Source organism: Delphinapterus leucas, chromosome 10 (genome assembly GCF_059928025.1).
Source record: "Delphinapterus leucas isolate spDelLeu-1000000601 "Yukka" chromosome 10, BTC_Dleu_Yukka2, whole genome shotgun sequence".
NCBI lineage: Eukaryota > Metazoa > Chordata > Mammalia > Artiodactyla > Monodontidae > Delphinapterus > Delphinapterus leucas.
This window is the reverse complement of record NC_143138.1, coordinates 74575306-74591591: the sequence shown is the minus strand read 5'-3', so window position 1 is coordinate 74591591 and position 16286 is coordinate 74575306. Positions and strand designations below refer to the sequence as shown.

The 16286-nt window shown below is 35.4% G+C and overlaps 1 protein-coding gene across 4 annotated transcripts in view; it reads left to right on the top strand.

Moving 5' to 3' along the window:
* Positions 1–16286, top strand: part of CFAP20DC (CFAP20 domain containing) — a 274294-nt gene that overhangs the window by 7821 nt on the left and 250187 nt on the right. For all 4 annotated transcript variants that reach the window (XM_089919511.1, XM_022572706.3, XM_089919510.1 and 1 more), the window contains exon 4: positions 4448–4520. In XM_089919511.1, the coding sequence (XP_089775637.1) occupies positions 4448–4520 (73 nt within the window). The remainder of the gene's footprint in view (positions 1–4447; positions 4521–16286) is intronic.

Here is a 16286-nt window from a genome sequence, read left to right as displayed (position 1 = left end):
GCCCCAACTTTTGGTCTTTTTTTCTTTAAATAAACTCATTATGACTTCGTCTTTCTAAAACCCTTCAGTGACTTTGACTTCACTATTCTACTGATACTGCTCTTGTCACAGTCACTAGTACTCTCTCTGTTTCTGAATCCAGTGGCCAGTTTTCAGCCCTCATCTTGCTTAACTTAACAGCAGCATTGACAAAGGTGACACACTCCTCCTTGATATAGTACTTTCTTCACTCATCTTCCAGGATGCCCATACTCATACTTTTTTTTCTCCTACTTTGCTGGTCTTTATTCTTAGTCTCCTTTCATGGTTCTTCCTCTTCTCCCCAACACAACTTAATGCTGCAATGCCTCTGGACTCAGTCCTTGACCTTCTTGACCTTGAACTACATTTACTCCTTTGGTTTTGGGCTCTAGCCTCATGGCTTTAAATATCATCTCTGTTGTATACTAGCTTACATTTCCATCTCTGACTTGTGTCCCAAACTCCAGATTTGTATATTCAGTTGCTTAGTTGACATTTATACTTGGACAGCTTTACCCTAGAAATTTTTCTTCCTCCCCCTGCAGACTGCCCCATCTCAGTTGTTAGCAATTTGTCTTTCAGTTGCTCAGACCAAAAACTCTTAAATCAGCTTGATTTTTCCTTTTTTTCATCTAGAAAATCTTAATTGGCTCTATCTTTAAATTAGATTTAGAGTCTGACTACTTCTTGCCACCTCCCTGCTACCACCCTGGTCCAAGCCACCATTATCTCATGCTTGGATTATTGCAGTAGTCTTCTAATTAGTCTCCCTGTTTCTGACTTGTCTCCCGAGACATCAACTTATCAGCCAGAGTGATTCTGCTGAAAATACTCCATCTCTCTCAGGGTAAAACCCCAAAATCTTTAGGACCCTGTGGTATCTGCTGCCCTCTTAACTCTCTTTACTTAACTTTAACTCTACCTGCTATTACTATTTCCTTTTTCACTCTGCTCAAACTATACAGGTCTCCTTGCTCTTTTCAACCATAGCCTGGTACCTTAGCACCTTAGCTCTGGTGCACAAGCCGCACCCTCTACCTAGGGCTTTTGCTCCCCAACTAGCTACATGGCTCACTCTCTCCCCTTCTTCAGGCCTTTACCAAATAAAATGTCACCTTCTCGGTGAGGACCCATCCTGATCTATACTTAAATTACAACCTGTGCTTTGTATCCTTTCCCCATTCTTAATCCCCTTTACCCTGCTCTCCCTTTTCCTATAGTAATTATCACCACTTAACATGCTATTTATGTTCTTTTATTGTTTTTTCATCATCACCAGAAACTAAGGCCCACCAGCACAGAAATTTAGTCTATTTTGTTCACCTAGAACAGTGCCTGGCACATAGTAGACATTCAGTAAATCTTTGTTGAGTAAATGAGTGAATGGATGAGTGGCTTCCCATTGATTTTAGGATGACCTGTATCCTTCACATGGCTTTCAAGGCCCCATGTAATTGAGTTCCTGGCTATTTGCCAGACTTATCCCCTGCTACTTTTCCCCTTCTGTCTCTCCTACCAGTCCTTTAGGCCTTTAAGTTCATGCAATCTACTATAGCCTCTTCCATCACATGATGGAGTATTCCCTCTCCCTGCAGTGTTTATTCCTCTCCTCTACCCCTATCTTCCTTGCCCAGTCAATCCCTGCTATCCTTCCCAGCTGAATTCCAATGTTACTTCTTCAAGAAAACCTTCACTCATCGTCCTCTTCCTCTCAAGGACCCAGGATTATGTGCTTTCATAGCACCCTGACCTTCTCCTTCATGGAACTAGTATATAAGTTCTAAGAGGGTACTAGAATAAGACCATGCCTGTCTTATTCACTACAAAAGCTTCAACACTGAGTCTTGCATATAGTATATGTTCAGTGAATCTTTATTAAATGATAGATCTAATTTAATCTACACAAATGATTCTGTGAGGGGTAAACCTAAATTATCAACTCAGTTTTACACATGGAGAATAAAAAGTCCCAAACAGGTTTTCTGATTGGCCCAAGGTATATGGAATAACACATAATGAAGGGATAATTGTTCTCTGTGTTGCAGTGGGAAAGGTGCACTTTAGTGTGCTGTTTGTGCTGGGCTGTGATAGAACCAGGAAATATCTTCAGTCATGATTTATCAGGTCACTTATAAAGGATTACTGTACTGTGGTCTACTCCCAACTCTTTGGACAGTGTAACACTTGCAAAATGTATATTGAGGTATATATATACAACTATCATTTGCTGTAATGAAACAACTGTAAAAACCACTGTTTAAAAATCTAATGGTGTTTTACCAGATAAATGTGTCTTAAAATATTCAAAAGAAGAAAGGATCTGACCCCTTAAAACATAGAGGTAGTTTTTGTCTCAGGCAGAGAAGAGATTATAAAACTGCAGAAACCTGGATATTTCAGTAAAAAGAGTGAATTTTTATGAATTTTATGTACTTGATGGGCATTTTAGTTTCACATTCAGCATTTTAAATGTAGATTTTAAATTCAAATTTTAAATATCATGTAGACATGAGGAGTCAGTTTATATTTACTAGGCCACTGGGAAAAAAATGTTACTGTAGAGTTTATTTAGCATTTCTGACACGCAGGATCAGTGTATGTCAAATGTTATTAATGTACTTTTTTCTTTGTCAGATGATCACCATATGGTATTGTACTTATTTTAATCTTAGAAGTGAAGCCTTTTGGAAACCAGGGCTTTATACGTGAGAGAGTTGAGTTACAAAGCTCTCTTTTGGGGGGCAAACATCTTTCATATCTAAAAGTGTTCACACAAAAATGCCCTATATGTGTAGCTCTTTGTGTTTGAAGAGAACAGTGCTGATTCAGTGAGATTTGTGACATAAATTAGGGACCTTTTGTAAAGAGTGACTTCATTTATCCCAGTGCTCTCTCAGCTCTATTTATGGGGGCCTTTGTGCAATGGAAAAATACTGTAAGTCCAATCAATGGAAGATGCAAGAGAGAGATAGATTGATTAACGGTGGTTTATTTAAGTTGGCCTCATTTTGGTATCTCATTTTGGTTTTGTAATCCAGAACTCTGGTTGTCTTGTTGGCTTTTCCCATAAATATGGTAGAATCTGATTCCTAGAGAATTTTCTAAGTTCAGAGGCTGTTAACCCCTATTTCCATTATGTTGCTTACTCTGCTGTTGGCTCTTTGCAGCCGTTTATAAGCTTAGTATTTTAAGTAAAAGTTACCTTTGTATGTTTGATTTTTAAAATGTTAAGCGCATTCGGTCAAATATGGTTTTGTTTCGAAACTAGATTTGGGGTAAAATATAGGAACTGTTTAAGTTGTTCAGGAATGTTGTAAAACATTTTACCATAGGAATTCTAAACCAGAAGATCTTTATATATAGACTACCCAAACATGTACTGTTACTTTAAAAGACTTAAATTTGTTAAGTCTACTAAGTTGGAATAAACAGAAAATAACGTGCATGTTAGACCAGTTGCCTTCCTTGAGGCCTTTCTCCACATATTGGCCTGTACTGTTAGATTTGTAGGAAAGGTTCACAGATATATCGACATTTCCATTTCCTACCCAGTGTCTCACATTGGGAAAAAAGTTCCTAGAAGTCATGTTTTAGGAGGAAGTGATACTAAAGCGTTTATTAAGAGCATATAATTGAGAGATCAAGCAAAAGTTCAAAAGCTAAGAGGAAGGGAATTAAGTGAATGGGTCTGAAGAGGTAATATGAAATCAGTTGATTTTTGAAGCAGTTGTAGACTTCAGCTATCAAAAGTACCATAGGTCTTTCTCCAAATATTTTTTTAATCCTGGTGAAGCTGGTGATGGGGAATAAAAACTATCAGGTCTTAATTTGTGAGCATTAAATTAATCAAAAATGTATTAAATTAACAAAAGGTATTATAACTGAAAATATGTTCATCCATCTCATTTTAGACACATTTAAAACCATATGAACTAGATATAGCTCATCAAACCTTCAGCTGCAGTTGTCATAATTAGAACTGTTTTTTTGATCTGTTGTTTTTCGTTAAGTTGTTAAGTACAGTTAAAACTGTCAGTGAATAAAAATAATTGCCACATGCTTTTATAACCGCCTTAATGAGAGTCCATAATTCAATTTTATATGTGTCTATTGAATGTGTGCACTTCCTTGCAACCTAATAAAAATAGTAAATAAAAAATTATTATTTTGTAAATTTTCATAAAAATTTCACCAAGCCCACAGATGTGACTTTAAAAGACAGCATTTGTTGTTAGAGTTTGATTTGAGTTCATCATTGTTTTTGCTTTTATAATGAGGTTGTAACTCAGGGGTAGTGCTGTTGCAGTTCTGTGTATTACTGAAATGATAAAAGCTTCAGCTTGTTGATGACATGTGATTGTTTTGTTTATATATACACATAAATGGTTTGGACATATAAATGTATATTTTCCCCCTCTCGTTTTAGTTGGACTGATCCAGAGGTTTCTTGTACTTCAGATTTACATACCTCTGGGACAAGACTTCGCTACCGAATTGCTGTAAGATATACAGAATTTCTTTCAATGTTTTATGTGTATTAGACATTTGATCAATTGAAGCAGTACGAAGAGTCATTAATTACAAGTGGCAGTTTTTGCATTGAAGAGCAGTGACTTATCAAGTCAACATGAAGTAATTAAACTAATTTAATGGTATTTCTCAGATATACTGTAGTCTGGCATTTCCCTAAGGGAAGAAAGCAAATTTCATCTGTTTTAAGAAAATATCAAAGGATTCTGAATTTGACAATAAAGAGCCTATAATTTGAAGAAATAAATAATCCAAAAGTTTGAGATTTTATAGTTCAAATGAGGGGTGATGTTATGTTTTGTACTGTCTGCTATTGGAAACTGTGTTTGGTTTCAAATTAATTGAAATACCTCATTTTAATGTTATTTATTTTTTATTTTTTAAATTTTACTGAAGTATAGTTGATTTACAGTGTTTTGTTAGTTTCAGGTGTACAGCAAAGTGATTCAGTTATACATATACATATATTCATTCTTTTTCAGAATCTTCACCCATGTACGTTATTACAATATTGAATAGAGTTCCCTGTGCTATACAGTAGGTCCTTGTTGGTTATGTATTTTAGATATAGTAGTGTGTGTGTATGTTAATCCCAAGCTCCTAATTTATCCCTCCCTCCCACATTTCCCCTTTGGTAACCATAAATTTGTTTTTGAAATCAGTGAGTCTGTGTCTGTTTTGCAAATAAGTTTATTTGTATCATTTTTTAAATTAGGCTCCACATATGAGTGATACCATATGATATTTGTCGTTCTCTGTCTGACTTACTTCACTTAGTATGATAGTCTCTTGGTCCATCCATGTTGCTACAAATGGCATTATTTCATTCTTTTTTGTGGCTATATTCCATTGTGTATATGCACCACATCTTCTTTATCCATTCATCTTTTGATGGACATTTAGGTTGTTTCCATGTCTTGCCTATTATAAACAGTGCTGCAGTGAACATTGGGGTATATGTATCTTTTCAAATCATGCTTTTCTGTGGATATGTGCCCAGGAGTGGGATTGCTAGATCATATGGTAGTTTTATTTTTTTTAGTTTGTTAAGGAACCTCCATACTGTCCTCCATAGTGGTGGTACCAGTTTACATTCCAACCAACAGTGTAGGAGGGTTCCCTTTTCTCCACACCCTCTCCAGCATTTATTGTTTGTAGATTTTTGATGATGGCCATTCTGACAGGTGTGAGGTGATATGTCGTTATAGTTTTGATTTGCATTTCTCTGATAATTAGTGAGGTTGAGCATCTTTTTATGTGCTTTTTTGGCCATGTATGTCTTCTTTGGAGAAATGTCTATTTAGATCTTCTGCCCATTTTTTGATTAGGTTGTTTGTTTTTTTTGATATCGAGCTGCATGAGCTGTTTATATATTTTGGAGATTAATTTCTTGTTGGTCACTTTGTTTGCAAATATTTTCTCCCATTTTGTGGGTTGTCTTTTTGTTTTGTTTATGGTTTCCTTTGCTGTTCAGAAGCTTTTAAGTTTAATTAGGTCCCATTTCTTTATTTTTGTTTTTAGTTTCATTACTCTAGGAGCTGGATCCAAAAAGATATTGATGCAATTTATGTCAAAGAGTGTTCTGCCTATGTTTTCCTCTAAGAGTTTTATAATATCTGGCCTTACATTTAGGCCTTTAATCCATTTTGAGTTTATTTTTGTGTATGGTGTTAGGGAGTGTTCTAATTTCATTCTTTTACATGTAGCTGTCCAGTTTTCCCAGCACCACTTATTGAAGAGACTGTCTTTTCTCCAATGTGTATTCTTGCCTCCTTTGTCATAGTTTAATTGACCACAAGTGAGTGGATTTATTTCTGGGCTTTCTTTCCTGTTGCATTCATCTATATGTCTGTTTTTGTGCCAGTACCATACTGTTTTTATGATTGTAGCTTTGTAGTATAGTCTGAAGTCAGGGAGCCTGATTCCTCCAGCTCCATTTCTTTCCCTCAGGATTGCTTTAGCTTTTTGGGGTATTTTGTCTTTCCATACAAACTTAAAAATTTTTGTTCTTTGTTCTGTGAAAAATGCCATTGGTAATTTGATAGGGATTGCATTGAATCTGTAGGTTGCCTTGGGTAGTGTAGTCATTTTGACAGTATTGATTCTTCCAATCCCAGAACAGGGTGTATCATTCCATTTGTTTGTGTCATCTTTGATTTCTTTCATCAGTGTTTTATAGTTTTCACAGTACAGGTCTTTTGTCTCCTTAGGTAGGTTTATTCCTAGGTACAGTAAGTCCCCTACATATGAACAAGTTCCGTTCCAAGAGTGCTTTTGTAAGTCCAATTTGTTCATAAGTCCAACAAAGTTAGTCTAGGTGCCCAACTAACACAATCATCTATATAGTACTGTACTGTAATAGGTTTATAATACTTTTCACACTAATAACACATAAAAAACAAACACAAACAATAAAGAAAACATTGTTAATCTTACAGTACAGTACCTTGAAAAATACAGTAGTACAGTATAACAGCTGGCATTAGAGGGGCTGGCATCAGGTGAACAGGCAAGAATTACTGACTGGAGGAGGGAGAAGAGGTGGGAGATGGTAGAGCTGAAGGATCATCAGCAATAGGAGATGGAGGGCAAGCTGCAATTTCATTTACACCTGACATTGGTGGCACAGTTTCTGGTTCCTTGCTGGAACCAGATACACATTCTCATCTTTGAAAGTTTGCAGCTTGAAGGTGCATATGTAGGGGATTTACTGTATTTTATTATTTTTGATGCAGTGGTAAATGGGATTGTTTCCTTAATTTCTCTTTCTGATCTTTCATTGTTAGTGTGTAGGAATGCAAGAGATTTCTGTGTATTAATTGTGAATCCCGCAACTTTACCAAATTCATTGATGAACTCTAGTAGTTTTCTGGCAGCATTTTTAGGATTTTCTATGTATAGTATCTTAATGTTATTCACTTTAGTTGAGAAATATTGGTCTTTTCTGTTGACATATAGATGTCTTGGGATATATTTATTTTAAATGGCCTTGCTATGAATTAATTGTTTAGCAAAAATGAGCATATACAAATTTTACTCCGTTGAGCTACCTGTTGTCTGATACAATTCTGAGAATGAAAATAACATTTAATTTGTATATTCATATAGAATGGAATATTGTTTAGAGTCTCAGTAATAAATTTGCATGCTTTCAGTAAAACATTATATTTAGAGTATGCTATTTTCTAATTTTTCTTTGTAACTAATAGCTGTCCAAGGTCAAAGCTTAGGTTTTTATTTTCCCTGCTGGAAGAAGTGACTTTTCCTATTAATGAAGTTAATTTTGGACTAGTTACACCGGTGTGAACCAAGGGGAAGGAAGAGCTTTCTTAATAAAATGAGATTAACATAAACTCGAAGTTATTAGTTTCTCTTTGTTTATGTGAATTAAAATATAAATAATGTGTGCATATGTTGGTAAAATATGAATTTTAGCTAATAATATACTTAATTTTGTTTTTTGGAATGATAAAGGATAGACGGAACAATTTATATTTTTATTTTATTCAACTTTAAATCTTATAAACTTGTAAGATTTTCTGTTATCATCTGCTATGGTCACCAAGATTCTTTAAAGTAGTTCTTATAGTAACAAGACCAAAGCAGCATTTGATGCTCTTATGCATTAGGTTGGCCAAAAAGTTCATTCGGATTTTTCTGTAGATGGTTTGGAAAAACCCAAATGAACTTTTTGGCCAACACAATATCTTTTTCTAGTTCTGCAGAAAAAGTATTTTCAAGACTCTAAAAACATTCTAAAGTTACAGTGTACCATATAAAATTTTATTTTCAGTGTTGGGGAAAGTGGTTTCCTACCAAATGGAAGAAGACACATTATATTTTATTTTTAAGCTTGTTAGGTTCCTTAAATAGAAATCCAATCCAACCCTTTTGTTCTCCTGATCTCTACCACCTATACCTTGAAGCCACGGTAGAGGTGCTGGTAATTGGCCTTTTGATCAAAGTTGTGCAAGACACTTTGCTGAACCTTGGGACGTAATCTTTTGCTGAAGAACACTCTTTTCCTATGCAAAATTAAGCTTTATTTGTGCCCCCAAACACTTGAGTTTATCACTCTGGCTAGGTAATATACTGTTTTAACTAAGTTAATAATAATTAAAGCTTTAATTATTGAGAAATCAATAGGTATCTTAGGTTTAACTTAGTCTAGCAAGAAAGTTGATATAAGTAAGCCTGACCACCCCTTTGTTACCGTGTGATTAATGCTCTTGAAGGATGGGAAAACATTTTTATGGATGATGGAACTAACGGTCAGATTTTAAATTCAGTTGACTATAATCCTAGTCTCTTGTTCTCATAGCCATATAGACAAACATTTGTATTTTTCAGATTGTTTTAGTTTTATAGTTTTTGCAAAACAAATGTCTTATGGACAAAAGGTCAAAATTATTAAATAACATGGGTAAAACATTCTCTGTCCTGACAGTGAAATTATCAGATTATGAGAAAATGTATTAACTATGCATTTGAATTTGTTGCTAATAGATAATCAAAATATTTTGCTATTTTAGGAAGTAATGACAGACACCATGTTTTACAAGAAAGAAGGTAGAGTAATAAGTATTGATTGCCTTTCTAACTACAGCTTTTTCTTTTCCTTAAATGAAAGGGCTTTCTTTCAGAACCCTTAGTGTTTTACTGTGTTTCTGGCAGCATAGCTCCAGGCCATTTTAAATAATATATTTCTCTAACAAGCTTGGAAAGTCACAGAGCAGAAAGATATCTGGCTTTTAAATTTTTTCATTGTCAGAATGGGAGAGGCATTTTGTTTCACAAAGATACACTTACGCATCAAGAGTTTTTCATAAGTGGAGTCTTGCCAGCTGTTTTATGAGCTTAATACTCATTTCTTCAACATCTTCCTGTGTATCTTATGTTCACTGGATGATTATACTGCTCAGTAGAAGGTCATACATCTGTGAGTTAGTGGATGCCTTAGAACCAGCCACAGCTCTGCTTGAGGAATCACTCATGATTAGTCAGTCAACAAATTATTGAATTCCTGTTACTGTCATACAGTGTGATAGGCATAGGGGAGTCAATCTACGTTGAATCTGTTTACTCCTTCCCACCCTCAGTACCCTCCTAGTCCCAAACCACCATCACATTTCCCCAATTTACTGTTAGAGCATCCGAGTAGATTTCCCAGCTTCTTCGCTTATCCTTTTACAATCCTATCTCCACACTGCAGCTAGAGTGATCATTCTAAAAAACAACTGGAATTTTCACTGTACCAAGGACAAACTCCCAAATCCTTAATGCTCCCATGTGCTCTGGTCTCTCACCTCTCCCTGAGCTTACCAGCTGTCAGCCACACTTGCTCCTTTCCAGCCATATTGGCTTTCCCTTCCTCACACACCAGGTGAGGTCTCCGCTTAGGGTCCTATGCACAAGTGGTTTATATCCCCATTTCTTTACCTTGTTAACTCTTACTCAGTCTTCTCATCTCAGCTTAAGTCTCCCCTCTCCAGAAAGCCCTTCTTTGACTTCCCCCAAATAAATGAGAAATAAATCTTATGCTCTTTTCTAGCACTCTACTGTTTTCCTTCATTACAACTATGCCAGTTTGTAATGGTATATTTTATTTGATTGTCTGTCATTTTGAGCGGTCTTTGAGTTCCGTGATATTCTAGCACCTAACACAATGCCTGGCACAAAAGCTCTGAAATATATATGAGTGGGCAGGAGTGGAATGAGTAAACAGGACCCAATCTCTGTCCACATATAGTTTGCTTTGAGGGTGAAAGATCAGTTAAAAGGCAATTTAAATACACCTTTGTAAATGTTATGATGGCATAAGAGCAAGACATAGGGAACATGTGACGTATTAGGTAGAAGTAAGAGCATGGGCCTCAAACGAGGCAGATCCAGAGTCAAATTCTGCTTTACCTCTGTGGGACTTTGGGCAAGTTACTTAACTTGCCTCACCTATGGGATGAGAGTAATAATACCTACCTCACAGATTTGTCATAAGAATTAAATGAGAAAATTAACATAAAGTAATAATGGCTAACATTTATTAAGCACTTATTATATACTGGACATTGTTCTAAGCATTTTGTTTTCACTCAGTCCCCAAAACAAGCCTGTATAGTAGTCATAAATATTGCCTCTGTTTTACCATTGAGGAAACTGAAGTCCAGAAAGGTTAAGGCATTCGCCAGAGGTTACAGACTTACTAATAATCTTAGAGCCAGAAATCAAACTTGTAGTCTAAATCTAGAACCTGTGCTCTGCACCACCATACCATGCCGCCATACTTGTAAATTTTCTATCTAATTACACATACATACATATATGGTAGGGATATTTAATTTGAATTTTAGAACAAGATGAATGTGCTCAGCCTTCTACATCTTTAGGGGCTTCCCATAGCACAGTGCTATCATCAGAGTTCCACAGAGGAAAGGTCTTTCATTCTGAGCTGTTCCTGTTTCTGTAATTACCCATTTAAGAAATAAATGCTTGAAAATTAAAGGAAGAATTTTACTCAAATATTTTTTGTTTAATATTTTGCATCATAAATGTGACAATACTTGTATTACACTTTTTTTTTTCCAAAAAAAATGAGAGCTAAGAAACAACTTCATTTCATCTTTGTTGTTTCTTTACTTTGGTCCATGCCTAGGCCTTTTTTTTCTTTAACATATACATATTATATTATTCAAAATCCTGCATCTGTGGGTAAGGCGGCTTCAGAGCTTCATAACCTGACCAGAAATTATCCAAACACATTGCGTTTTGCATATAGAGCAAATGGAGTGTTTACTTTGCTAACACACAGTATGTTTAGCATTAAAGTAACAGAATTCTCTCATACTTCTCTTTCAGTGTAAACCCACAAAAGAAAATATCCTCTCTTGCTTTTTACAAGTAAACTCATTTTTACTTGCTTATTTCTTAGTATTAGTTGCAGTTTTCATTTTTAAAGTATTTTAGTGTATCTGTGTCTCACTGTTTGACCTGAAGTGAAATGATTTAATAAACAACAGATTTTTAAGAATTCTCTCATTTTCTGATCTCCTCTGTACTGCTTCATCGTAGCAGTGGGAAGCCAGCCCTGTGTGGGTTGTTAGGTGTTTCAGAGCCTGGGGGCAGAATCTTGTGTACAGGAGGAGCACCAAGAACCTGAGCTCTTGGAAGAGAACCAACTGCATCTTGAAATAGAAATCCGTTTCACTATATTTGATGCTGCCAATCACACTAAATGATTTTGGAATATTATGTTTTTGCCAGGAATTTCATTCATTTTACTGAATATTGTTGAACATTAATTCCTTTCTCTATCCTGATTTTGACAATTATCTCGATGAATTCTGAGAGACATTTTGTACTGTTAATGCCTCTAGTGAACTGACATTATTTTTCTCATTTTCACTCAGCTCAACCAGTGCTTTTTCAATATATGGGATGAAAACACTATGAAAGCTGGTGGTGGGCATCATGTGCTGTTTTGGAGAGGTTGAGATTCTTAGCCTGCAGATCCTAGGGAATATTATTGCCAGAAGGTTTCACGTGTTGAGCCCTTAGCTATTTGGAGTACTTCTTTCATTTGGAATCTAATAAAGTAAATTCCTTAAGAAAGAGAGAGATCCTTAAAAGGGTCCCTACTCCTTAGAAATTTTAATTGATCCTTTGTGATCTCTTCATTGCAGTATTCTGAATTTGAAAATTATATCTGAGTAGAGTTTAATGATTTTAACCTAGAATCCAATCTAGTATTTATGATGCTCATTCCAGAGTTTTTGTCTTGTCCTTTTGCTTTATCCCCTGGTTTTACGCCTTTGGGCTGGACACTGTCTCAGTTTCCTCTTCAGTAAATGGTAATGTGAACATTTTTCTTTTAATTCCAGAGCTAATCGGTGATGTTGTTTTTTCTGTAATTTTAGGAGGTTTAGGTTCATATGGATCTTAAAGCTTCCTTTTCCATTTCTATAAAATGGAAAATTGAAACATACCCTTCCTATAAAACAAAGCTTTAGTCTCAGGGTAATTTAATGAAAGTTACTCTTATATCACTTTTTCTGTATTGTTACCAGTGAGCTAGACAAATAGGTCGAAAGAGAAATTTAATAGAAGTTTCAGGTCCTTCTACCCTATTGAATTTTGCTCCTTACCTAGTCCCTTCTTCGGTGACATCGGAGGCACTAGACTCTTTTGAAACTTTAAACCAAGGAAAGTGAATATGTCCTCACAGCTGCAGACCTGTTCTTTTCACATGTCATTTGTCTTCTTCAGCCACTTTAAAGCCACCAGAGTTGAGAGAATACCTAAATTTAATAACTTCAGGTCAGAATGATATTGGTGAGAGCTTTTGAGATTGTGTCCATTTACCAAGCACAACTCTTCCTTTGGAAAATTTACTTTCTTATCTTTTTGGTCATTTTGATGCCTACCTTTGAAGAAAATAGTGGTTGCTCTATAGCTCTTAGGTTATTTGTAAAGAAGGTTTTATCCAAGCACAAAGTCTTAATCCAATGAAATCTTTTATGTCACTGAGTAAATACATCTCTAAACTGTGTTTAGAACTGGTTGAAAATGGCCAGTGATTGCTCTTTTTTAAACTAGTAGTATTATATACTAAAGTGGTAATGACATTGCAAGTTTCATTAACATTTTGAATGCATCTCACGTCTAATTCCAACTTCTATTTTTTTCGTTTTAAAATCATCAGTACTTAAATCTCATTATTTTAATGATATCCAATTAAATGTGCTTGCATAATCAGTATATTTTGTTACATGCATTAGTAAAGGAGCACTTTAAGATACTTTGCATACTGACTTTCATAATATATTAAATTTGCATGCCTTAAAGTAGGTTTTATATGGAAGTTTTAGATAACATATGTGATAGGTGTATAAATCAGAGGCCATAGTCTTTATCTATTAAATAAATGTTCTTTGAGAAATCTTTTCTTCCTGGTTCTTAGTTTGGTTCACTTTACTTTTCTAAATTCTTTTTACAGTACTCTTTAGATAACCTAGTTCTGAGAGCTAAATAAGATACTAGCAAAAGAAAAACTGCACATATACAAATATTTGGAAGTGTTCTTCCTCTGTAAAATCATAACAAAAGGCCATACATTTGTTAAAGCACTGTGCAGTTAAATGATTGCCATATCCATTATCAGGGATAAAAAGTCAGGGCCCTGTGACGGCTCAGATTATAAGCCTGAGAGTCAGTGGCTCTGCCATGTATTAGTTTGATGACCTGGGCAAGTTGCTGGGCTCTGTGTGTTACAGCCTCATCTGTACAGTGAGGATGATATTTATACCTATTTATTGAGTAATTATGAGGATTAAATTGGATAATGCCAAATGGTAATTGTACAGTAAATATTAATTTATAATTTTTATATCTCTAAATATAGATAAAAGTGCAGGGATATTTAATTTTTAAATTGCTCTTGTGAAACATTTTGGGACAAGTTGGGCATGTTTCCATTTCATGTGAAATTTTCATGGTACTCGTCCCTGAAAAGAGGTAGGAAAGCAGCTTTTCCTTTGGAGCCTTTTATTTGCCCTGCCAAGTATAAAGTGCATTTCTCTTAGAAACACCTCTACTGGCAGGATGGTGACTATTTCAAGAATGAGAAAAGTCAAGAGCACTTAGGGAAGGAGAAGTAAATTCTTTTGAATTTTCTCAAAATGGTTATGTGAGTAGGAGTTATATGCAAATAAATGTTTTCAAGATTGGGCTAAAGCTAAGGAATGCCACACTTGGCTCTTAGATGAAAACTGTTTATAAGCCCATAATAGAACTCCCAAAGAACTTTTCTTATAACCAATAGTTCACCCTTCTTTATTGGAACAGATTAGTGATCTTGCATTTTATATCTATTTCATACTTAAAAAGCTATTACAATAAGCTGTTTGAAACAACAACAGTGGTATGAAATTCTCAGTATAGTTGGAGGTTGGTTGCCTTTGTTAGCAGTAAATAGGAACAGCTGTTCTGTCTGATGCACATAGGTATTACCATGCCCTTTTTTCTGACGTTAAATACCATTGATTTATAAGGTGAGAAATAAAATATCTCTTAGAATTATTTAAAGCCAGATATGATTATTGATATACCATAAACAGTGATTTGTAATAAATGTATGAATTCACTGTATTTTAGCAATGGATGTGTTAGCATAAATATTTAAAACATTTTAGTGGCTCAAGTTTCTGTTATTATAGGGAATCTACAACTCTTATCCAACTCCCTATTTTTTCTAAATTCATTTTATTGAAGTATAGTTGATTTACAATGTTGTGTTAGTTTCTGGTGTACAGCAGAGTGGTTCAGTTATACATATATAATAGTTTGCATTTGCTAATCCCAAACTCCCAATCCATCTCTCCCCCACCCTCACCCGACCCCCTTGGCAACCACAAGTCTGTTCTCTATGTCTGTGAATCTGTTTCTTTTTAACAGATAAGTTCATTTGTGTCATATTTTAGATTCCACATATACGTGCTATCATAAGTATTTGTCTTTCTCTTTCTGACTTACTTCACTTAGTATGGTAACCTCTAGTTGCATCCATGTTGCTGCAAATGGCATTATTTCATTCTTTTTTATGGCTGAGTAGTGTCCCATTGTATATGTATACCACATCTTCTTTATTCATTCATCTGCCGTTGGACTTTTATGTTGTTTCCATGTCTTGGCTATTGTAAATAGTGCTGCAGTGAACACAGGGGTGCATGTATCTTTTCGAGTTATAGTTTTGTCTGGATACATGCCCAGGAGTGGGATTGCCAGGTCATACAGCAATTCTATTTTTAGTTTTTTGAGGAACCTCCGTAGTGTTTTCCATAGTGGCTGCACCGATTTACATTCCCACCACCAGTGCAGGGGGTTCCCTTTTCTCTACACTCTCTCCAGCATTTATTGTTTGTAGACTTTTTGATGATGAACATTCTGACCAGTGTGAGGTGGTACCTCACTGTAGTTTTGATTTGCATTTCTCTAATAATTAGCCATTCCAACTCCCTATTTTTAATAGAAAAAACCCTGAGACCCAGAAAAGGGACTTTCCTCAGGATACAAGGTTTTTAGAGGCAAAGCCTACACTAAAATTCAGAACTTCTGACTCTAGCATCTTTTCTTGATATCATTGCTGCCTTTTAGTGCTTGAGTTGGAAAAAGGTGACGATATAGTATGATTTTATAATCATGGTTTCTGATAGTTTTAAATAGTGAAGTTATTTCTGCCAGTGCTTTGGACTGTAAGTTGCAAAAAGTTAATTCTGTCACTGTAATCCACATTTCTACTCCTCCCCCGCCCCTGTCCTCTAAAATTAATCACCAGAAATAAGTTAAGTTCTTTGTTTGGGTCAGGATTAGCAAGGTCATAACAAATCAAAACAAAACAACTACTTCTTTGAAAGATTATTTCATTGTTAGGGACAGAAATCTATTTAAGTTATGTCAAGGAAAAAGATAAGTATTGGAAAAACATGGAGAGATCATATGGAACCCAACAGCAAAAGTTGTTACAGCACTTTTGAGAGGTGATAGTTGTCAGCAGCTTCTCTCCCTCTCTCTCTCTCTCTCCCTCTCTCTCTCTCTCTCTCTCTCTCTCTCTCTCTCTCTCTCTCTCTCTGGAAACTACTCTGTCATCTCTCATTCTGTTTGTAAGTTTGCTTCATTCTTCTGTTTCATCCTATAAACCAGCTTTTCTAATTGCTTGTCATTGTGCACGTGGGCAAACATAGCTT